Source organism: Paramacrobiotus metropolitanus, unplaced genomic scaffold, assembly GCF_019649055.1.
Source record: "Paramacrobiotus metropolitanus isolate TYO unplaced genomic scaffold, Prichtersi_v1.0 Parri_scaffold0000001, whole genome shotgun sequence".
NCBI lineage: Eukaryota > Metazoa > Tardigrada > Eutardigrada > Parachela > Macrobiotidae > Paramacrobiotus > Paramacrobiotus metropolitanus.
This window is the reverse complement of record NW_026570221.1, coordinates 3,212,113-3,236,141: the sequence shown is the minus strand read 5'-3', so window position 1 is coordinate 3,236,141 and position 24,029 is coordinate 3,212,113. Positions and strand designations below refer to the sequence as shown.

General features: G+C 41.4%; 3 protein-coding genes across 3 annotated transcripts; 2 read left to right on the top strand and 1 right to left on the bottom strand.

Moving 5' to 3' along the window:
* The first annotated feature begins 3,253 nt into the window (after nucleotides 1-3,253).
* On the top strand, nucleotides 3,254-5,942 carry LOC129602663 (uncharacterized). The gene is made up of 3 exons (XM_055501755.1): nucleotides 3,254-3,863; nucleotides 3,932-4,988; nucleotides 5,122-5,942. The coding sequence occupies exons 2-3, from the start codon at nucleotides 4,120-4,122 to the stop codon at nucleotides 5,177-5,179; spliced, it is 927 nt and encodes a 308-aa protein (XP_055357730.1). The 5' UTR covers nucleotides 3,254-3,863; nucleotides 3,932-4,119; the 3' UTR covers nucleotides 5,180-5,942.
* Nucleotides 5,943-7,810: 1,868 nt separating this feature from the next.
* Nucleotides 7,811-15,695, top strand: LOC129580648 (uncharacterized). The gene is made up of 4 exons (XM_055471265.1): nucleotides 7,811-8,162; nucleotides 11,811-11,960; nucleotides 12,376-12,649; nucleotides 15,261-15,695. Exons 1-4 carry the CDS (start codon nucleotides 8,022-8,024, stop codon nucleotides 15,296-15,298), a joined length of 603 nt encoding a protein of 200 aa, XP_055327240.1. The 5' UTR covers nucleotides 7,811-8,021; the 3' UTR covers nucleotides 15,299-15,695.
* Nucleotides 15,696-17,644: 1,949 nt separating this feature from the next.
* On the bottom strand, nucleotides 17,645-22,345 carry LOC129602778 (uncharacterized). Its single transcript, XM_055501931.1, has 6 exons — nucleotides 22,107-22,345; nucleotides 21,794-21,958; nucleotides 20,776-21,054; nucleotides 20,064-20,195; nucleotides 18,966-19,245; nucleotides 17,645-18,479 (listed from the first exon to the last, which is right to left on the bottom strand). Exons 1-6 carry the CDS (start codon nucleotides 22,248-22,250, stop codon nucleotides 18,118-18,120), a joined length of 1,362 nt encoding a protein of 453 aa, XP_055357906.1. The 5' UTR covers nucleotides 22,251-22,345; the 3' UTR covers nucleotides 17,645-18,117.
* Nucleotides 22,346-24,029: the final 1,684 nt, after the last annotated feature.

Below are 24,029 nucleotides of genomic sequence, written 5' to 3'. Positions count from 1 at the left end.
AGGATACCGAGAATTTGGTCGGCCCCCCGGTAACGTACAAACGCATTATCTGGTTTGCTATAAAATGAAGAAAACGGAGCGCCCTCTATGCAATGAAAAGACCCTCGCGGTTGCCCAAGCAAGCGTTCTTCTGCCCTTCGGCGCAAAACACAGTACCGGTGATTTATGTGCATTGAATGCGTTGCTGTAAGCACACTTTTTAAATATTACAATTTTGAATCAAGGGTAATCTTGACAATTTTATGAATATAAGCTATGTGTACATTGTGGGTGCTCCGGCAACATCCCCTGGTGTTAGTAAGTCCGAAGTAGGCACAGTAATTATGTTATTCCAATGCCTACTGGCTTTTGGATACGTGGCACTTAAAATGCTCAAAGTGCTGCATAGGGCGTTCTTTCAAGTGTTTTTCGGCCAAAAGCGCAAAAAAAGCTGTAAACACGCACAGAATTTCGGCCTTTATTAGTATCAGCCACTCTAGAAACTGCTTTACTCCAGATTTCGCGTTATGTCCGTAGCTTATTACATAATCATATTACAGGAATACTGATTGTAATTTTTAAGTGCCGGTTGCTGAATCGCTACAGCTGTCGGAATAAGATGACAACCGTGCTTTTCCATATTGAACCAAAAACTGGAGCAGTGCATATCAAGCGCATTCACGCCCAAGCGTTTTCAAGATTTTTTTCTTCACTGTTTTTCGAGTTGTATTTGAGTAGACAACGTTAGTACAACGTTAGCGCACCAGAAAGCGCAGAATGGCCGCTTTTAGAACTGGTGTTGTGGTATTGGTTATAGCGCAAAGCGGCTCGCTTTGGCGTAACTGGGCTGATTCGGATTTGCCGTTAGAATATGCTTTTGAGGTATATGTCTATTAAAAAATGACTGTCCATAATAATATTTTCCACCCTGATAGGCGTGTTTCGTACAGTGCGTTAGCTATCCTACTCCGCCGCACGACATGTTCAAGAATATTGCAGATCTTCCTGATGCACGGTGTACTATGCCGGTTATCACACCGATTAGTACTTCATCTGGAGGTCAGAAAACGTCAAGCACTAGTTTCTTTATACTGTAGGTCCATGATCCATCTAGAATTATCGATGGTTGCACGTCGCTTTCGGATGAAATCTCCAGAGACAAAAGCGATGGTCCAAACAAAGGCAGCGATGTAGCTAGCTTTGCCGCCGCTAGTACAGGTGCCGCTCGGGCCGTCCATTCTCGTTCTCGACGGAGCAGCGGATCGGGAAATCCATGCAACAACTGCAGAGACAACGTGGTGAAACGCTCACCGGAAATAGGCTCCAGCCAGGGTCCCAAGGGTCGCGAAAATAAGTACTTTACGCCTTTGCTGACCCCCGCCCGGCAAATCCCAGCCGCCCCCAGCATCTCTGTGCGCAGAACTCGCACGGCGCTCGCGCCTACCCGTACCCCCGGTCCGCTTGGTGCAAACGAGCGCTTCGTCTCCAACCGTATGGCCGGTCGCGCCGACCCCAGCCCCAGCGATGCCATCCATCAGGGTACCAGTGTCTCCTTCTCATTAACTGTCCCACGAAAAGGCTTGCGACCGATCAACCTCGGTCACGCCATTGCACCGGCCCCCGCAGCGGCAGTTTCGAAAAAGATCAGCGAAAGCCGCAGTGTTAGCCCGGACCCACCTGAGTCGGCTGGTATTGTAGAAGCCTGTCAGATGTTTTTTGGTTCGTGGCAGCCACTCTGTAATTTGCGGAAGCCAGCCAGCGCATCCCGTTTATAGCTGCACTATGCAACCAGGTTTGCATTTAACATCACATCGGTTTGTTAAATGTTGTACAGAGTACCATTGCGGCTAGCGCGGGTTTCAATTATTATTATTAATTTTTTCTCTGTATATGGTACCGGAACCCACTTTCCTGATTCTGATCTGCTGTTTTGTGAATACCTTGAAATTTTGGACAGCCGTTATTTGTTTTTTCACTTGTTCGGCAATTAAACAAGTTTTGCGATAGAATGAACTTTTAGTAAATCTTCACTGCCCGTCTCTATTCGTAACGTTAAACGCTAACGTGATACGGTTATACAGTACTTGGATGAGACTTAAACCGTGAAATATGGAGATGTACAATTGAAACAAACACCAAACTGTGCTGCCAATAGATATCAGAAACCAGATTGAACAATAACAAACCGGGCCTAGGAAGTGCCGTGCACGTAACAATACGTGCACTAACTGTTGTGTTTTCCGCGGTGCCTTAACCTTGAACCTCTCCAAAACTATTTTTTTCTGCCGGCAGTTAGTCGTGAACTAGATCAGGAAATCGGATCCAGTCAGAACGGGTTTGCTCATGGGTACCCTGAGCCGTCGCCTCTCGACTCAAAACATATTTTTTCCGGTCAAAGAAGTATCCAAATAACCGGGTTTGGTAATCATGTCTCTGTTAACGGCCATTATAGGTATCTTGCTGAGAAATAGCGTCACATTGCGGCAGGCTGCCCAAAAGCGCTACTGTTGCACCATCAAAAAACGGTGGATGCGTGACATCAAAGCCATACGTAACATTTATCTAGCCTCGGACGGTTACAACCACACTATGCTTAAATGCACATAATTTTCGGAAAATACTCTGTGATTTATCATCATCACTAAAAGCACTGTCATCTTCCAAATTTTGGGTTATCCCCGTACCACCTGAATTGGCCTAATTACCGTCATTGTGGTGCCGGGCGCCAAAATTTTACGGCTTCCTGATCAAGTGTCCCCGCTTCTTCTCCATATTTTTTTAAGCAAATCTTATATCTACCGCACTCACTTCTTATATTCATTTCGTTATACTGCTTCAGTACTGTATACAAAGGGAATTCCAGAAGCAAGTTTCGCTGTTTTATATCTTTTGATGCCTAGTACGTAGTTAGAGGTTCTCATCATCCAGTTAACCACTGGTTCTCATTGAACGTCCAGCATCCACCAATCCACCTTCCTGTCGGTTACATGCGTACTTTTCTGACACTAAGTCGCATATTTTCCCGGCGGGTTTTGAAAATATTCCGTATAGAAGTTTGAGCGGCAATTATTGCTGATTAGATATAAGTACACTTTTATGAGACATAACTGCAGATCGTGAGAGAAAATTGCCACAGATAGATAAACTGCTGCGATTACCCAGTCAAGTCAATAGTGATATCTTGTACTTGTATAATGCATGCCATGCTATTGTAATTCGTGAAGTTTAATCGCATTCTATATGTTCGCACTTCGTCGTACCGTAACGTTTATAATATTACTACCCGTTTGTTTGAAAATAAGCACTTTATTGAGTAAAGCCATGGGACATTCCTGGAACTTCAGTTTTATCCTTGGGGATTAGATTTCAGCCTTTATGATTATTTTATAAATCTGCTGCAATTAAATACAGTACGGTCACATTTCAGACTGAAGACGCTGTGCCATGTTTTGAATTTATTTTGATAGTGAACGATTTCGGTGATGAGATAATACTTCAGATTTTCTTTTTAAATGAAATGGGAGCCAAACTTACAACAGAAAACGGAACAAGATACATATCAGCGACCCAAACGTTCGGCAGCAGTTGCAAGTATGTTTGGCTACCGAATGAAATCATTGGACGCGGGGCATTTGGTGTCGTTTATAAAGCCAGGATTACAATGCGGAACGATTACATCGGGAGCGATGTTGTTGCCGTTAATGCAATTTACTTTGATGCTCGATCCGATATTGTTTCGAATTCAGAAACCTGGAAGAATACAGTCACAAAACTCAAACAACTGACCGAATTGAGGCAAGAAAATCTTGTGGCTTGTCATCAAGTTCGAATCACCACAGCGTATCTAGGAACAACGGTGGAAATAATGATGGAGCGTTGTAGCTGTAAGTCAATATTGAATTTTTCGGCATACAGGTTGCTATTATTTTTGTGTTCGGCAATTTGGTTCTAGGTGACCTCAGGTTTTTCTTAGAGGAAGCAAGGGAAACCATCCCTGTCCACGAAGCCCACAAAATCGTTGAGCGTTACTACAGAGAAATAGCAACAGGCTTAAATTACTTGCATTAACAGAACATAATACACGGAGACCTAAAACCTGCAAACGTTCTAGTGAAAAACTTGGATAACGGTAATAAGAGAATGTTAATCGCTGATGTCGAGGACTTAGTCCATATGCAGGAAAGTGTCACTATGTCCAGGGACATATCTCTACTGCGCGGGACTGTACGGTACATGTCACCAGAAATGCTGAAAAAATTTTTTCAACTTGAAACAGACAATCCGGGTCGCAAAACCGATGTATGGAGTTTAGGTTGCATAATGATGGAGATCGCTGAACATTTCTTTGGCAGCAAGACTGGGGAAAAGCTGCTTGAAAAGGATGGAAACCAGATTGCTTTAAAAGCCAATGGGACAAACAGTCAATTTGCTGAATTGATATTGGATGGTTATGTGCCGCTTGCCTGCCCCAAAATACCACAAACATTGCCAGCTTGTGTCCGACTGTGCTTGCACAGAAGTCCAAACGAAAGAACATCCGCTGAGAGATTGTTCCTGAAATTGCCATCCGCTTGCAATAACAACGTTGTTCTACTGACCAACAGTTCAAGTTCTACAATTGTCAAAGCGATAACCATAGACACAGCAACAAACCGAATTCGAGTTTTGGATGTTCCCATGCCAATCAAGGGTGACATTTTTTTCCCACAGTTAACGATACCGAATCAAGAAATAATAATTCGATTTGCTACGAATGACAGCCGACAAAAAGTCCATATCTGGAATACACAAGAAGGCAATATGCGTTCGCTTTGGTTTGACGAGACGATATACCTCCGTTCATTTTTCCTTGATCTTCAAAGAAAGCCCCCACTGTTGACTAGACCGGTCGTAGTTTTAGACATAATTTATTATTTCCGATTTGACCATAATACGAGTAGATGGCGGTTTCTGGCTCGGGATATTCGCACCGGGTACACCAAGTTTGACAGGACAACTGCCATTGAAGGGTGAGCGACACAGCTGCATTCAAAAGTTGCATTCAAAACTGTTTTATTTTTGGATTAAATGGCGAAACAGAGAAAACATGGTTCATTGGTTTTTATGTTACATGAAAAAAATCAGCCCGTATTTTAATTGCAGAAACAGTATTTATGCAATCGCCGAATTTCGAGGGAAGATACGTATTATATGCGCATAGCATAACATGGGAGCCCCTCCAGCTGGACTTATATAATACGATGACGGAGAAATGGAAATCCTTAACGCAATCTTCTGTACAACTACTTTCTCATGGCCGCACCCATTTTAGCATGGTTGTCCTAGACGGATACGTTTACATTCTAGGCGGACTTGTCAAACCGCGTACAGAGGAAAAAACTCCAACTGCTTCTTGTATTTTTTTAAACACAAGAACGTTCGCATGGGAGTATATGCATCCACTGCAACAACCGCGAGCTTCCCATTCGGCTTGGGCTGTCAAAGAAAAGATATACGTCTGCGGCGGCATGGATTCTGAGGGCCTTGCTGTGTGTTCAGTTGAAGTTTATGATACCGCCCGGAACGAACCTTGGTCAACCGTCCAACTGCCAGTGGAAGACGAAGTTCTCATGCGGCAACTAATTACCGGAACCGAGCCTACAGACGTAGCATTTGTTTAATAGAATTTGTCAAATCGTATATTTGTGTTTCGATTCTGCCCAAATGCATTCTGCGATTGACGCGACAGCGCATGAGGCGAAAACCGTTCCACTTTCTGCTACCGAATACTTTTATGGTAGCTAATCGTTAAATTTTTTATGAATTTAGTAATATTTATTCTATTAATTTTATGCATTCCTTCACTTGAAATTTCTAATAACTGCATTCTGATTTTACTTGCAAATTCTTTTTGTAAAGATGCCGCGTACTGCCGTACGATAATGTTACTTGTCCGCTTAGCAAGCATTCGCGAGTGCAGTGCCTTCTTTGAAAACCAGTTATGAATGTTGCTGTACACGTGAACTCGAACAAACTGATAAAAATGTCATGTAACTTTCACGGTTTATATCGTAACTTTTTATGTTCGAGGTTACAGGTAAACAAATTTCAACAAAAGTAAGGGCAAATTACGCAGTTCGACGAATCCAAGATCACTTTCTTTATGCTATAATGGATTTCGGGTATTCTGCACTGAATCTGATGCTTTTTGCTCGAAATAACACCCGTGCCACCGTTCAGGATGCTGGTCGATACGATTACTTCCTGTTAAAGGTAATCTCTGGAATTCGTCAAAAAACAGTGTGCAGTATAGGGTGATGCGGAATGACTGCTCGAAGTTCAGTGTTCTCCGCTTTACGATGCCTAGAGAAGACTGTCCACTTGGCCGCAATATGTTTTGCGCAGAGCGATTATCGTGCTTGAGAAGTTCATAATTGTAACACACCTTCTTTCCGTTTGGAACAAGGATTAGCGCGATTGTTAAAGGGCACAGAAGAAAGGACTTCGTGGAAAGACTTACCGAATTGCATCCACATTGACGCTGTCAAAACTTGTAGAACAGCCCATTGTGCTCAACAAGCCTCGCAAATACTGGATCTGTCTGCAACTATTCGCCGAGCAGAAGCTGCCACCTTTTTTTTCTTAGCATTTTGTGTGACCCCTCTGAGTTCAAAGCAACGAACGCTCGCTTATCACTACCATTGATCGTACAGAACACCGTGTACTTCTTTTCAACGCTTGTAGTCAATACGGATTCAACTTTGATAAGCAGGCCACCCGGAATTACTACGTCGACGCTGGAAGTACATACTGTGAGGAGGAGTGGCCTCTCCGTTCACCCGCGCACAGGCGGCTGCTAGGTTGTTTTTGCCGTGTTTTTCTCTATCTACCAGATTCTATTCTTTAGTTGCTAGATTTCGTCGTCTGAGCTGGATGCTTTTTCCTTTTTGCCCCGCAGCAAGGTGCTGCGGTGGCCTTTGATGTGTTGTATGTGAGAGCGATAAAGTGTGCAGTGTGTTGGCGTTCAGTTTCCGTTTCTGTTCGCGCACAGGGGTGAACTAGCCGTTCATCCCCTGTTAGAATACGAAGAATCCCTCTCCGCCTGAATTGTGATAGTTTCCAGTGATACTTCGATTTTTTCTAACAACTGATCACGCATAGCCCGGCATGGGTATTATACATTACACGCAGTTAATCATCCGCATTGCGAAATGGACCTGCACTATCGTGTAAATTGGTTGGGTTTGTGGTAATGTTCGATTAGGTAAATAAAGAGAGCGTGAGATCGAAAATAGAGACCACGATGACGTGACCTGGTGTTCAGAAATATCGAAGGACTAATTAATTTCGTTGTTCTGTGGCAATGTGCCCTGTACAGACGCGGATTACCGCCATTATTAATGTGCGGACGCGGTTAACGCCATTATTGACCTACAGCAATTCCGAAACGTGCTGCATCTCTCTGCAAACCCTTTTTTTACGGAGTCTGTATTCCTAGTGTAACTATTTATCCACTTATTTCAAATTGTTAAACTGTGGACCGACTAAGCGATTCGTACTATTTTGTTCCCATAATTTTATTTACTGAACGAAGAATCTCCGTTGTAAGAAACTGCTGCTTAAAAATAGCTGTTAACGCAAAATTCAACACGCCAACGTGCTTTGAAGTGGTGATGTTACAACTGTAGTCATGTCGGACGCTAACGTGTGCACTTCTCAAGTGCAGCGTTACGGGAAACTAACCACACTGCTTGGAAAAAGTGAGCAAAATTCAAGAATGCAGACAAACATATTTTCCACAACTTAAAGCGCGTCCCTCGCTCCAGGTTAGCACTATGCGACTACGCCAAATACAGCAATACTGACTGCGGTTGCCGTGCCGGTTACTGATTCGGTGCACTGTCTGACAAGAGGCTCGGTTTCATACCTACTTAGGCTAAAAACCAAACTAGTTGCGTGCAGATATTCGTAGGACAACTGAACTTAAAACGGTTGCAGTGAATCTTTATTACCTTTTTAAAGATTTTTTATCGTTAAGTTTAAACGCCCTTTAATCTGGCAATATGTCAATAATATTTCCCACTGCTGTGGCTGCCATCGTTATCAGCTTACATGGCCTGTTGTTACCTCACCGGGCAAAGGCCAGTGTTGAATATGGCTTGATATACGGGGATAAGTTTTCGCCCATGGAATACGCGTTCGAAGTAGGTGCCTACCAAAGACTGTCTGTATGGTATTGGAAATTACTAAATTAAATTGGCAAGTGTGCAAGTTGGGAAACTGGGAAAATTTTTATTTTTACCAGTGACATTGTCGGTGGCCAATAATAAGCCAAATAATTTGGCCAGGGTCAAAAAGAGGGAGGAATTTTGAGAGGGAGGAATTTCTGCGTGGTCAAAAAGAGGGAGGAATTTTCGACGAGAGGGAGGAAGGAATTTTAATATGGTCAAAAAGAGGGAGGAATGTTTTCGAAATTCAAATCAAGTACTTAGGGACCTCGAACCCAGGTCTCCGGGGTCGCCACTAAGATATTCTCATTATACACACAGTTTGAAGGGCTGAGTCCAACTGATGTACTCCGCGACCTCGAATCCGCGACCTCGAACCCGACCTCAATATTAGTTATATTTCTCAATATTTTTTCACTATTTCTCATTATTTTAATGAATATCGTTTATTCTATTTCTGCATTTTTTTAAAATATAGTTTTGAATTTTGAAATATATTTCTATATACTACTGAATGTACTTATTCGTATTTTGTGATAAGTTTAGAAATATCTAATTATTTCTTTACACATTTGTGAATATATTTTAAATATTCTAATTATGTTTTTAATTATATAACACATTTTTCAATATTTTTACTTCTGTGTAGCTCTACCATTCTGTATTGCGTAAAACGTAAACGTAAAAATTCTGATCACAGTGTTTGAGTATATCTGAAAAATAAAATACTGTAAATATAAACTGGTTAACAGAAACAGGGTTTCTGAAATTGGCATTCACTTCAAAATACATAAACTTTTAAGTATCAAAAAACATAGCATGCCGAATTATATTTAACTAGAACTTATACGTTTTTGTCCTTGCTGATTATGTTCTAATCAAATTACTTATGCAATGCTACTGTAGAGATAAATTCGAAAACCCATTTCAGATCAAATTTTCTTAATGGTTACCGCAAGCTTTGAATCATAAATTCATTTTTATTTTTATATATTTTATCACTGTTTGGATTCTAAAAGTGCATTGGAAAAATTAAATCTTGCTAAAATGGCATTAAATATTTGCAACCCTGACTTTTGGAAGCAAATTAACAGCAATTTCTTTTATCTGCGGTTGACAACTTGACACATAGTAACACAATGACACATGACACAATGTTTCATAATGAGACTTTCTGATGTGCCGGTTTGTTTTAAAACTCATTGAAATCTCTAATAATATGTAGTATCTCCTAGTGTATGGTCTCATAACGTGTCATACGCTTTTAGGGCAAGCGAGCAGCGGTTTTGTGATTCAAAATATATAAGGCAACGAATGCATTTAGAATTAACACGTAAGCGCTGAAGCTGCAGAGTCAGCTAGTAGATCTAAATTCTCATTATAAACCACCTTGTTAAAATCGTACATGTAAATGCGCATAAGTACGTAAACCGTTTTAATACCAAGCAACTTATCTAGCATTTTTTTGTTCTTAAAAAAACACATTTTAAAAATCTTAAATTATTTTTAAGCCTGGAAAAAAAACCAAAATCTTGGTGCCTTCACTTCCGCGTGAAATCCCACCGACCGGTTGTTGCGCACAAAAAACTCGTCGCGCTCGGAGTTGCGGTACGTGCGGTACGGACGGCCTGTTATTTTCCAAGGTTTTTTAAAATAATTTTAAAGCACTATGGAAAAACGATTAGCATCTCATTTTACATCTCATGCTGCATCATCAAAGTTTTGTTGCCGGAGTTTTGCAACCATCGTGCTCTCTTTCCAGTATCGCGTGTTTCCAATTTAATTTGACTATAGTGGTTTACTCATGAATAACTCAGATACAGAATTATTCTGTATCCAAGAAATAATATACAATTAATTTTAGTTTCTGTTTTAAAAAAAACTTAATAGTGCTTTTAAAATAACTGATACTAAACAAACCAGGAAAATTTAGGAATCCGCTCGAAAGTTTAAATTTAAATTTGAACTGAACGTGAAAATAAAATTTTTTTAAACAGAATTTTTGTTAAAATGATTTTCATTTGGGCAGTAGTTGAAAGGTTAAGAAAAATAATCTAATTTCCGCTTCAAAATTCACGAAACACTTTAAAATTTCAGATTTTTAAAATAAAAATTAATTAAGCAGCCAGAAAAATTTTAGGATTTTTATTTATTTCAGTTCGACTGAGTTTCGTCTCATTCAGCACTTAACACTGGCAGTTAAGTTCTGTTGCGAATCGCTTCTCATCCTTATACAACTCATTCTGTGCGGATGGATGTATACGAAATCTATAGGAAAATAAATTCATTGGAACTGATATATCGGTGTTCTTGCGCAGTTTTTGAAAACCAAATTAACGCCTCAGATAATATTCGTTCTGAATTTTGGCTACTGTACCCGACCAGTGTTGAAGTGGATTTCTGGTAGCTACTTAGATTTAATTTAAGATAATGAGCCTACCTATGGATTTGAAGATGGTAGTATGTATTGGTAAATCGAGATTTGGCCTATTATTTACTTCGAACTTAGGCTTTTTGACATTAACAACTCTACACATCTAAAGTATTTTGGCATCTATATTGAACTATCCAGATGTCTTCAATTTTAGCTATTTTGGTTGTTGTATATGCACCGACCTTGAAGTTCTGGTGTTCGAAGATTCAGTTATCAATATAACTGTTAAGTTAATAGTTGTTTAGGTTTCTTAACATTTTAAACAACTTATTTTTATTTAACAAAAATAAAAAAAGCGAAGTTTTAAGGAGTAAATATTTTTGCGTGATTATGTATTTAGGTTTAAAGCATTTTGGTGCTTAAAAATTGAGGATTCCAGATAATGACATGCAAAGTATTTACAAGTGGAAGTTCAGTTTTAAGATGTATTCAGGTACTGTAACCCGAAATCTGGACATCCGGTGACCAAAAGTTTAGTGTGAGGTGTTAAAACATTGCAGGTTCGAGGGACGCGGTTCCGAGGTCTCTGAGCACTTCAGTCCGACTCCGAAAAGCAAACAGTGCATATATGTTGCATACCGTGGTGGCGACATCTGGGACCCGGTTTCGATGGTCCTCCAGTACTTTAATTCGACTCAGCATGTCGAACTGTATAGGAATCACCATGAAAATCTGTGGAGACCCAAAGGTCACGTCGCGACCTAAAGGTCACTAGTGCTTCCGTTTCATCGAGCCCTCGACATGTCTTGAATTACAAACGCGGGCTCGCTTCGCTCGCCCGCTTGAAGAGAAAATCTCGGTGGCGACTTTGGGGACCCGGGTTCGAGGTCCCGGACTACTTCAGTTGGACTCAGCCCTTTAAACTGTGTATATAATGAGAATATCTTGGTGGCGACCTCGGAGACCTGGGTTCGAGGTCCCTAAGTATTTCGTTTGAATTTCGAAAAAATTTCTCCCCCTTTTTGACCATATCAAAATTCCTCCCTCCCTCCCTCTCGTCAAAAATTCCTCCCTCTTTTTGACCACGCAGAAATTCCTCCCTCTCAAAAGTCCTCCCTCCTTTTGACCTTGGCCAATAATTTCATTTGATGTATTGTACTAGTACTACTGTCACCACTTTCCTTTGTTGTATTTGTGCACTACTATGTACTTGATTTTGAGTGTACAGTACAGTAATCTTTTGTGTGCAGTGTTTTGGCTTCTCGATCCCACCGCACGACATGTTCAGAAAGCTTACGGGCCCGCTTTTCAGACACTGTACTGTGCCAGATATCGCTACAGTCGGTGGATCCGCTCAACTTGGCGATCCGCTGAAGGTCAAGTACCAGTTTCATTACAAGGTACGTGCAGCTGAAAATATGCTTCTGCAACATCAAAGTTTTTAACCGATGGGACAATTAACGGGCTATTCGTTCAAATTTTCTGCCCGTTTTGTTTCGTCCAGCCCGGGAACCGATTGCTGCGCACGCAGTGATCGGTTCCCGGGGCTGGCATGACATCAGTATGACATGAATTCTGGAGTGCTCGGAGAGCTTCTGATTTATTTTTATTCCCTTTAAGAAACCTATTTAACAGATCAATAATAGTGCAATTATGGTTGCTAAGGCAATACTTGCTAAGGTTGCTGAGGCTAAGGCAGTTTTCGTAGACTTTTATGAATTTGGTACCATGTTCTCTGTACCCTATTTAGCCTGAAGCAATAAAATGCCTTCAAAGTCTGTTCTAGTATGATATTGTTCTTGCTATTGACTTCAGTGTAGCCGCCCCATGAGTAGGAGCAGTTGGAATCCACCTGTTCTTCGCTGTGTACCGGAGAATGATTGCGATTCTTGCGTATCCATATACAGCGAAGCCTTGTGTCAGTATGATGTCGTTTCCCTGAGTCGCCTCTGGAATGGTTGTACCCCAATTGCTGATGAAATTACCAAGATAGATTCAACCGAGGACGGAGGTGAAATTGTGATGGATTTAATTCAAGGTCGCATTATAGAAGCCGCGGACAATCGCAATCCCGGGAATCACGTGTCAGGTAATAATGCCAGGTTGTTCCGGAAGCATGTGGACAACGGGTCGTTTTCCTTTCTATTTGCTTGCCGTAGTGAGCCTGCAAAGTGCACATATTAAAATGGAAGTCGATCGAACTCGAGAGGATTATCTGTAGACATTAAACGTAAATTGGCGGAAAAACGAATTCTACCGGATCAAAGAATAGTGCGAGGGCAATCACTACGATGAGCGAATATGGATACCGAATATAGCGAATACAGAGATTGTGCGCAAAATGAGCAGTAGCTGACCCAATTTCCGCCCAATCTTCCTTTAAGGGATTTGGCCCGGTACATAGCGCCAAGTTCGTGTACATCCAGGGGAACTTTCGCTGTTACGCGCTCGCAAACACTTTTTTGCATTGCTTTATAGTATTTTGTAGCCAGAAGAATTGTATACCTAGGTGAGAAAACCGTTTGCGCGCGCAACATCCGGTTGCGAAGTTATGAGGGTATCAAAATTCCAAAAAGTTTAAATGCATTCAGGTGTACCAAAAATCTCATTATGGACTGATCCCTTTAAAATTTTGCGCGTAAATGCAATAACCATGAAGACCGTTTTGACACGGATCCAGACTTCTACGATTTTTTTCGAATTTTAAAATGAATTTTAAAGTTTTTGAAATTCATTTTAAAATTTGACAAACATGCTAGAACAGTGGATCCCTGTCAAAACGATCTTCATGGTTATGTGCATTTACATGCAAAGTTCGAAAGGGATCGGTCCATAATGAGACTTTTGGTACACCTGAATGCATTTAAACTTTTTGGAATTTTGTTAACCCTTTAACTCCCGAGCCGGATGTTGCGCGCGGAAACGGGTTTCACGCCTATGTACACCAATCATTTGGCTACACAATGTCGAAAAGCAACCCAAAAAGGTGTTTCCAAATGCGCGAAAGCGAATATTCCCGTCAAATGTACACGATTTTAGTGCTATGTACCGGGCCAAATCCCTTAACACTCGCACAATTTCTACTGCCGCTCAGGCGCAATAAATGCTTAAAAAACCGAGAACAAATTCTGTAGTTGTGCCACGCTCCCTAGCCTTACATGTATTCCTAGAGAATTTGATAAGCTATCGAATTAGCTAAAGTTTTAGGAAAACAGACCAACTGTGTTAATGTTGGCCAACAAAACGGGAACACTCCCGAACCGGAAGTGACACACGTTTTCCCTATTTACGCTCGACCAGATTTTTTGTTTGTAAATCGGACAACGTACGTTGCTAGATCCTGTGATTAAGCATATTTTAATACTGTTTGACACTTAGGGAAAATTAGGTTGTTGATAGGGGAAGAGAAGTTTGTGACACCGGAGACTGTAAAAATCGCTCTGTCCGCGGTTCTATCGTCTCCCTCGGACTGGCTTTGTAGCGGACTGCGCTAATCTGATCTTACCAATATTTTATTAGCTGATTATTTGAGTGGTTGAGGCATGACTGTTATTCGATATTGTTCATTGCTTTTCATTATTGATAATGTTTTATTTCCTCCAAAAAATAATCTAAAATTTTAAAACATCATTTGCTAATTAGGAGCCGTGTGAACACTGCATCTGAGGTCGACCTCAACAACAACCGTGTTAAAACAACCTCAGAGCAAGTTGAATTGCTGGTTTATACAGAAACCAAAGAGCTCACTGATGAAACGTCAGAATATGTTTATCGATCCCGTACGTCAGAAGATAAGCAGTTCGTTACATTGTTGTGTTGTTGTTATCTGGAAATAGCGTAATGGAGATCAGTTCCTCAAAGTAAATGGCAGCCTCGGCCTCCCAGACGAGACGAGTCCCTCTCGCATAACTAAAAACCGAATTTGCCATAGTGACGGCTCAAATCAACACTGCTAACTACCCAGGAGTCGACTCCATTTGGAAAGTAGACATAACATCGACCATCTTTCCTCACAGATTCTGCAGATGTGCGCTGCTGGCTGTGTTTTTGAGCTACGGTATCGCAGACTTTGAAGAAACGAGTTAATACAAATTATTCGAAAAACGAGATTTTTCGCAGGCACAAGGCCCATGACAAGGGATATTGCTGAGCGTTCCAATCTTGATCTGCAAATCAATGCTCCATAATACCGATGATAAGATTTAGGAACTTACAAAACTACAATGGGTCGACCCAGATTTTCTAGATATCGGAACTAATAACTCTGCACTCTGCGACGCACAAAAGTAAAGGAAAATGATGAAAAAATCAAAGATCAGGCACACTGTAACTAAGTTAAATTTGGCGCAAGTGTGTAAAAGCCTCGTAACACAGCCGGAAATGGGCGTGTTGCACGATCGTGATTGGAGCTGCCTGGCCGGCGCACAGAAAAAGCCGACGTAAATCGAACGTGAAATTGTGCGAGTGTTAAGAAGATAAAGTTTTTACAGTTAAAAACGCTGACACAAACAGGGCTGAACAGACTAGCATAAAGGTATGCATGCTTTGAAAGAATAAAACTGAGCCAGCTGAGTGTTCAAGTGCCCAAGCAGTAGTGGCGGGCGAAACGATTTTCTCGGTGAACTACTGAAAACAACAATTATGCGGCTTATAGCATTAAAATTTTGTCAGTCTAACTGATGCTTGATTGTTGTTGACAGGCCGACCGTACTGTGACGACGCCAAAAGAGCATGGTAATCCATCCCTGCTTCGTGGCCCCGGTTCTGATCGTTGTCGACAAGATGTCATGCCTACAAAAGGTCACATGTGGAAGCCGAGTAGAACAGAATGTGCCGTTTAAATTAAACTGGTCGGCGTACCAAGACGCCTGGGACAAACTGGCACCAATTTCCAAGCGTGCCTTGGACCGCGCATTGCACAGGCTGGTTAAGTGCACCAATGCCACTGTTTCTGACAGTCAGCAGTGCGGTCGATGCAAAGCTCAGAGGGATGTAGCTAGACTGTACGATGATGGATACACAATGAAGGTGTAACGTGGATAAAACTGATCAAGTCTGTTTGCAATGTACTTCCTTTTCCTCTCAGCAATGAACATCAGGTGCTCATTTTTTCTGTTTTTTAATCCTTAAAACAATTTTACCGTAAATGCAATGTGCCCATGTGTTTTCGGCGCATACTTTCAGAAGCTTCTTTGCGGCAAAGTTGCGCGGAATGGGGCTTATAAATAGCATTGTGATTTACCTGTCACTCCAACTTCCTTACTCCGTATTTGTACGCCTATTTATCGAGAAATCGTCTCAGACGAAAACTTTCACAGTGGATTGTTTCGCGACGGACTGTTAGATATCCCTTATAACGAAAATTGAGGTAGCTATTGCAGACTCAGTTAACCCGTTGACGGGCATTGGTGTCTGGAAACGACAAGGTGTTTCGAATTTTTTCCCCAGCGATCGGCTACAGTTATTCGCTATCCCTTAATGTAATAAGCAACAAGGGACTTTAAAGCAGCGTTATAAACATAATTTGAACTTGTGTCAAAAGTCAACTAAGAACAACAGGTGCGCAAAAACGCTAATTTCAAACTTTTTAAGCTATCGTAGCTCGTGCTAATTAACTAATTACCGGATGAACAAATAAACCGGAGATAAATCAACAAGGTATAATTAATAGCGCTTTATTCAAAAATATCTAATATGGGTTCTTCAAGTTGAACCGTAGACGACCACAGTCCGTCAAAAACTTGTGTCGTCTGCCAACGCCAATGCCCATGAAGGGTTTTGAATACATAGGGGGGTGCGATTTCGGCAGCTGTTCTTTATTATGTAAGTGGATCAAGTTACCGCCGGTTTGGATGCAAAACATGCGCCACGCGGTTCCGGTTGTCGCAAGCTGGCATGAAACGCTTTTTTGACCAACACCCTGGGCGGTAGGCCACAAAGCAAACATTGCTTTAAAAGTTAACATTTCTGAATAGCAAAATATTCAAGGACACACTGATAAGTGGCTGCACAACACTACACTCTGCCGCGTTTCTACCTACGATTCTGATGTATCGCTTGTGCAAGCGAGCGATTGCGCCGCGAGGCTTTCAAAAAACATGCAGATGAGTTTTGACCAGATTGAGCGATTGCAGATTACAACGATTGCAAACTGTTACGAGCACATTGGCGATTCGACCTTTGCGGCCGGCAGCTTGTGCATTCTCGGCCGGCAATGCATTCGGAAAAGGGCTAGCGTGTGTGATTTGGCGCCAATCACCACTACAGCTGAACCATCCACGCCGCTTTTCCGATACTGGCAACTGCAGGCCTGCGGCCGCACCCAAAAAAGTGCATGCGCGGACCATGCAAGAAATGCAAGGCCGCTTGACGTGCCAGAAGTGCAGCAATTGCAGTGATGAAATGCTTAAAGAGGGCTACACAAACGCGCAAAGTGCCATTTGGGAGAGTAATGAAAGTTTTGAGAAAGGATATTGCTAGCTTTGCTTGTTTTTGTGTTTTTTAACATGTAGTAGTTATCAAAATTCATAAAAACGCGTTTTGGTAATTTTTAATTTTTTGCTGACCAGTGGTCAAATGCTTGACCATTGCTAGACCCCTGTTTTAAAGTGCTTTTTCTGTGCTATTTAATGATGTTATTGCTTTTACGTAATTTCTGTTTGCCTAATTATTGCAACATTAATCATTTTTATGCTGTAGACCGTCCATGGGCATTGGCGTTGGCAAACGACATAGTCACCACTGCTGACCTATGGTCAGCACAAGCTCACAAAAAATTCCCTTTCTTAATTGAATTTTTTCATCGGGAAATCGTGATTTTCAATTGGAAACTCGCACTCCTTCGAGTACCGCCCGCTGGAGGGTTAATTAAACTTTGCCGGATCCACAAGCCAGCTATCTGATTGCTCGTCTTTGAGATAAAAAGTACAGAAAAGCAGCGCAATGATATTGTAAAAAATGGAAAATAGCTTTATTCAGCCTGTGTACTGATTTCACAAAGTCAGCGTCGCCAAAATACACATTACTGGCTATGCACATTACTGATTTCAGCACTGGACAAGGCCTTGAATTAAGTACCAAGTCGATTTTCTGCAATTCTCATTAAAAGTAACGGTTTTATTAAACCGAGAAAAAAAAACGCTATTGAAAGTTGCACTTTATACTAAAATTTAAAAATATATCAAACTCGAACTGAAACCGGCAGAATCCGCCGTGAAAAGGGATCAGTGTGTGCGGAAAACGAAATTTATTTACTTCGAAATTCTTGTAGACGAAAAGCTCGACTACCAAAAAATACTGCTGATAACTGCGGTAAGAAATTATTTTAATGACTTGGTAAAAAGCGTGCAAATTTTCGTATTTAATAAAACGGCATGCCATATTTTGCGATCGCATAGATGCATAAAATGTTTTTAAAGCGTATAAAAATTATCTTTCTGTAATGGATGGAAACTTTTTTAAACTTCTTTTACTGAAAGGGCAGCTTTTGTCCAGCGCTGGAGTTTGTCGTGATCAGAATCCATTGTTATGAGCCTGGTTGAACTTGCGCTTTACTTTCTACTCCACCACGGTGTATCCAAGGGAGTAGAGTTTCTTCACTTCCTCTAGCTCTTTACACCGACTGCACTGCTCCTTGGTAACAACGGCGGCATGGTCTGTGATGTTCAGGCAGTTGTCCAGCACGGTCATCGCTCTGTTCAGCGTATATTTCGTCCAAGCCGTTAGTCTGTCAAAGACGTCATAGACCTTTTCCCAGTCATGCCACATCACCTTGAACGGCATAATCACTTCTGGACGGGTTCCACAGAGGACCCTATGCAGGCCATTCCTTCTTCTGACAGTCAACATGAGCGGCGGCTCGCAGCACGGATGGATGACCAACTTTGGTTCCGGTTTGCCAGCGTCCACGTACGGGTCACCTGTCAACAAAGACCTACCATGTAGAACTGTACCAAAAGATTGTGTCATACATATCGCGCGAGGATGAGCGTTTTTTCAGCTAGCGGTTTACACGCAGCGTTTGTGTCCCTGTGGCAGGCTGTTTGTTAATCTCGCTATTTAATTTTCAAGTGCGGACTGCCAGACCTAACATTTCACATAACCTTGCATTGTGCGGTGTTGAAGATATATTCCATAATGCCCAGAATAAACCAGGTTAATAGAGCTTCACTAATAAAGACACAGTTTATTTTCGTAACCAGGCAAAGCTGTTTTTTTTAAATGTTCAGCCAGAAAAATGATTCTTGGCCACAGTGTTCCAATGACCCCTGAAAGCCTACGCTTTGCATGGTATGTTCATACAGAATCATTTGGCTGCGCAGAAAGTCGCAGAATGTGGCAGTACGAAATTATACCTTCAAATTCCACACATTTTCTTTCAAGAAAGAGAACATACACTATCTTACCCGAAACGTGAGGTTCGTCACCATGACGAATATAGTCCATAAACCAATCGGACGTATAAGGAGATAATTGTTCTGTAGGAGAGTTCTCGATCTCAATGGACTCCAGATTGGTCATTTCACCATACCGAGGTGTACAAGTCTTCCAAAAACGGCTCAGAGAGAGCATATCGTATTGGCACATCACTTCGCTGTATAACGTCTTGCAACACATGCAAGAATTTTCCGGAACACAGTCTGGCCCGCGTGACGGCTGGTAGCAATACGCCCAGGGCCGGCGACACTAAAACCAGCAAGAACGGACGTCGTAATAACTATTGCTGCAGTTCAAAACTTAAAGTTGCAGTACGGTAACAGTCAAGACAGTAAAGAGTTTCGCATTTAGCCGTGCCCGCTTCGAAATTCGGTCTGCGACCCTACAGCTAACTCATTATTATGCGATCAGTAATTTATCGAATATTTATTGCCTGATTAGTTTCTACGATATTTTTCTCGTATATTTTCGGATTTATTGATTCAACCACATTCATTTCTTCTATTCATTTCTTTTTTGTTTTTGCTTTTCAAAAATTTTTATTTTTACTTTCTAACTGGTATTATGCGGCTCGTACATTAGCCTAAAACATGTCATGTGCGCGGTACAAACGGCTGCTAAGAAAGGACGATATAACCGAACAGAAATAATGCATCCATAAGTGTTGAAAAAGACTAATTGACTAAATCTAGAATTAGGCAAGCATCACGGTGCTTCTTTTTCAAATTTTGAAGTTTCGAAAGTCGAAACCCATATGTAATAAACGCAAAGTTGCAATTAATGTACCGTATAATACAGTATGTTGGTACAGTGTATCGAGCCGATCTATGCTTGATTTATTCAAAATATTTCCTACCAGCGGATTCTTTGAATCGATTAAGTATACTAATGGAAAGCAGTCAGAACCAATTACAGGCGAATCATTGCAAAAGAAATCCCCTTAACCTTGGCCTGTTTAACGAAGCCTACTTGTCAGAGGTCGCTCTGGCTAAAAGTCGACCTAATACGCTGTCTACTCTAGCTTTTACAAACAGATATTCGACTAACGGAGCATGGTTTGGACTTACCGTGTAACGAACTTGGAACTTGCCAGCAGTCGAAGCATTGCCGACTTCAGTGAACTTCCTCGAACTGCACCGTCCGACAGATATCTTGTTGAACTCGTTAAAAAAAGCTTCCGGCGGGAAAGGACCCGGACACTGTACACAAGAAAATAACTGTAAATTAAAATGGTGAAATATTGTATTTAAGCATAGGTAAGTTGATGAGATTGACAGAAAGAACAATACAGAGGGTGCGGCAGCCAAACTGAAACAACTTTTCAAAATTTTTTTTCGCAGTGTACTGCAAATAATTTTTTTGTCAAACTTGAATTTTTGAATGAGCTGTTTCGATTTGGCTGCCGCACCCTCTGTACTTATGAAGCAATAGACGAGACGGCAGATGTGCAGCAGTGCTAACGACCAGGAGTTGGCACAGGATAATACTAAAATCAATTCGAAATGAAACAAAATCTGACAATAAAACGTAATTTTTATTGCTCATTTCCCAGTAACTTTTCTGATATCAATATAGATACTAACGTATCGTTGATTTCAAAATCTGTTTCGTGGTATTTTGGTAAATCGACCTCTGATGTGCAATTTCGCCATAAAAAATCTTGGAAAATAATTTTGCGAACAGAATTTAATTTTTCGGTTGAGAAACTCAAAACTTATAAAACGACTCGATTTAAATCTGTAAATATCAGATCTAGGAAATGTAATTACAACCACCTACTTCAAGCGCGTAGTCGAACGGCCGATAAGGATCCCCGCTGGAATTCGTAGCAGCCGCTATCCAGCTGGGTGTCGGGCCTGACGGCGTGCCGTTGTGGGTTTCATCTTTGATCGTACAAAAGTCCCAGAAACGGCTCAGAGCGTACTTATGATACTGGCAGTATGCTTCTCTGTAGATGTTCTTGCAGCAAGTGCAGTCTTTTTCGGGGGTACATCGAACGGCCACCGGCTTATGCGTACACAAATCCTTAGGGACCCAAGGCACCACGGGCCGATAACACTACATAGCCAAAACAAGCGGGTGAGCAACGTTGGCGGTTGGAGCAATGTATTGGTATGTATCCGCTACTTGATTGACTTCAACAGCTCTGCATGGTAGTTCTAGCATGCAAGGAAGAAGCATGGAAGTTTGCTAAAAGCATGCAAGGTCATTAATGCCGCCATTAATAATGAGATTTACCGTGGTCTGTGTACAGTCTGGCTCAATGGTGTCTTTGTAGCATACAAACCCTGGATTTACGTTATGCTTAACCGAAAAAAAAACCGGATCAAAGACTCGGTTCTTTAGATGCGTAGACAGTACCGACCGCAAGAACGAAAGAAGAAGAACGACATTCCACTTTCGAAACAGCCCAGAAGGGCTTTTATAATTTGCGATCCGTATGTGATCACGACAGCTGGTCAGAACAAGAGGCAGTCAGCATACTGAACTGTTAGACATCATTAAATCCGTATTATGAGTCTGATTCTTTAAGCACTTTTTATGCTAGCAGCTAATGAAGCTGACACCGGGCAAGCTTCAGAAAAACAGAAAAATGGTATGGGATTGAACTGAGAAAGTCTGACTACACATTTTGTGTCTACAGACAACATCTTTTGAAACATGCGCTCGGTGTCTAAGGAGCAACCCTCTGTATATTGTGCGTAAATCTATTGCAAGACGTATAATACGGTCTAACGAACGCGAGATAGCTCTGAACAGTGTACATACACTGTATATATTATGTAAGCGAACTTACAGTGTAATTTAACAGGTACGTCGTTGCATGGACGGCACTTCCCGAATCCGCTGTTGTGGGGGTGATTACGGTAACATTTGACTTGCTGCAGTCTGGATTTGTATAATCATACATATGCATAATCTTCTCAAACTGATCCTCCCATCCGGTGGGATAGTTCGGGCACTGTATGGTACAATCATGATGCTTGTAATGCCAGTTAAAAGTAAATTCTAATGCCGGGATTATTTTATTTACTATTACCAACAACATGCATAGTATATTTTCTATAAACTAAATCAACATTTGGCGCGTCTTCTGATGCCAGTATTACCTCGTAAGAATATTTCATCAGCGGCAAGCCATTCGGATCATCGGCACAGTCATCAGCAACTGAATCCATTCCACGACAAACTGTTGTCGTTAAAGCATTTGGCACGATACCAAAGACTACAACCAGAGTTGTCAACGATAACATGATCGGCTGCCAACGACGCAAGACAGAAGCTTATCAAGACTGGTTGAAACAAATTACCGGCAATATTGAATTAATTTTGGATAGCCGGAGCGCTGCTGTTTTGCTAGACTTAAATATGAAAAATACGAGTATCAAGGAAACGTTGGCATACCGCGAAACCGAAGTAGGAAGACTTCTTGAGTGTAATCAGCAAGTTTTTCCTAAATTCCGCTCATTTTTTCCAGCATTCTGGCTGGTTTCTTGTAACGTTGCACTTCAAATATGCAACGTAAATGACTGACTGTAATATTATGCCCACTTCACGTTGGTTAATTTGCTTAATCGTCGCATTTTCAGGCCGTTGCTGCCCACACTTTCTCGCAGCGGTGATTTTGTTTTCTTGAAAATTTAGTGCTTACAGTCTTTATGAATATTTTTGGTATCCCTTTTATTTTTGTCTATGAAGTCTGCAATCTTTCCATGGATTACAAGGGCCAAAAACGGATGGTTTTGACATTCCACGGTTGTTGAACGAACCTGGTTGCAGTTCCGAATCATCTGGCCCTTGTAATAAAAACGGGCACAGATATAACAAAATTAAAAAAAAACAGATAAAAAAAATAAAAATCAATGAAAAAAAAATAAAATTCAATAAAAATCATGCAATAATTGTACTTTTAATGCGTCTCCTGAAAGCGATTACAGATACATATTTTCTATCGGTATGACTGGATTTACCGAGGAGGTGATTGCTTTTTTGGTCACCACCGTCCAATAACATCCTGCAGGGCACTTTGTCCAGTCCATGTCATTGTTTACACCAATATTTAGTACGAAGCTATGCATTTCCAAAAAACGATGAGAACGACGGGTCCCGCCCCGAAATGGAAGTTTAAGTGTAGTAAAACCGGCGTACAGATCATTCGCGCAGTGTACGGTCCCGCTTGAACGCTTCTAATAAAATCTATTAGAATTTCGAATAGTTATAGGATATTTAGTAATACGATATTTAATTATCGAAGCTGGTTTTCGTTAAGTACTGAGTACGGTAGTGGGCAAGGTTGCGAAAAAACGTACCAAGACGACATCGTTTCGCAGTAAAGATTAACTGAATGCCACGGTAAGAAACTCTTGAATATTTTTAAATCTCTTAAAAAGTACATGCGACACGTTGCGATCACATACTGTACATGCAAAAAGGAACCGTTCAGGTGAAAAACAAGCATTTTTGTAAAATCTCCAGTTTCATTTTATAGGTGGCATTTCCTTAACTTGCTACACCTTTACGGTGTATCCAGAGTTCCACAGGTCCTTCACTTCCCCCAGCTCTTTGCACCGATCGCACTGCTCCATGGAAACAACGCCGGAATGGTCACTTATATTCAAGCAGTTATCCAGCATGGTCATTCCTCTGTTCAGTCTGTGTTTTCGCCAAACTCCGAGTCTGTCCCAAGCGTTAACGACCGGCCAAGCCGAGGCGAACAAACCGCCCTGGACATCGACGCTGACCGTTGGCTTAAACATCCCACATTAACTTAAACGGCATAATCATTTCCGGACGGGTTGCACAGAGGACCTTTTGCAAGCATTGCTCCTTCTCAAATGTCCACATGACTGGCGACTGGCAGCACGGATGGATGGCCACGCTGGGTTTACCGTCGTCACAGTACGGGTGTTCTGTAAATAAACATGACAATATGTACAGGGTAGAGCTGTAGACTGAAGTAATGGGCGCATAGTCTTCACACAACGCCTGCGCATACGCTTCTCTGTTAGGACTTACGAGTTAGAACTGACGAT

Coding starts and splice junctions, on each gene's coding strand:
- LOC129602663 (XM_055501755.1), top strand. CDS start 4,120: ATGTTAATCGCTGATGTCGAGGACTTAGTCCATATGCAGGAAAGTGTC. Junction 4,989..5,121: donor AGGACAACTGCCATTGAAGG/GTGAGCGACACA, acceptor TTTTAATTGCAG/AAACAGTATTTATGCAATCG.
- LOC129580648 (XM_055471265.1), top strand. CDS start 8,022: ATGTCAATAATATTTCCCACTGCTGTGGCTGCCATCGTTATCAGCTTA. Junction 8,163..11,810: donor CCATGGAATACGCGTTCGAA/GTAGGTGCCTAC, acceptor TTTTGTGTGCAG/TGTTTTGGCTTCTCGATCCC. Junction 12,650..15,260: donor TCCCGGGAATCACGTGTCAG/GTAATAATGCCA, acceptor TGTTGTTGACAG/GCCGACCGTACTGTGACGAC.
- LOC129602778 (XM_055501931.1), bottom strand. CDS start 22,250: ATGTTATCGTTGACAACTCTGGTTGTAGTCTTTGGTATCGTGCCAAAT. Junction 21,055..21,793: donor CGTACCTGTTAAATTACACT/GTAAGTTCGCTT, acceptor TTGGCTATGTAG/TGTTATCGGCCCGTGGTGCC. Junction 18,480..18,965: donor TGACGAACCTCACGTTTCGG/GTAAGATAGTGT, acceptor CTTTGTTGACAG/GTGACCCGTACGTGGACGCT.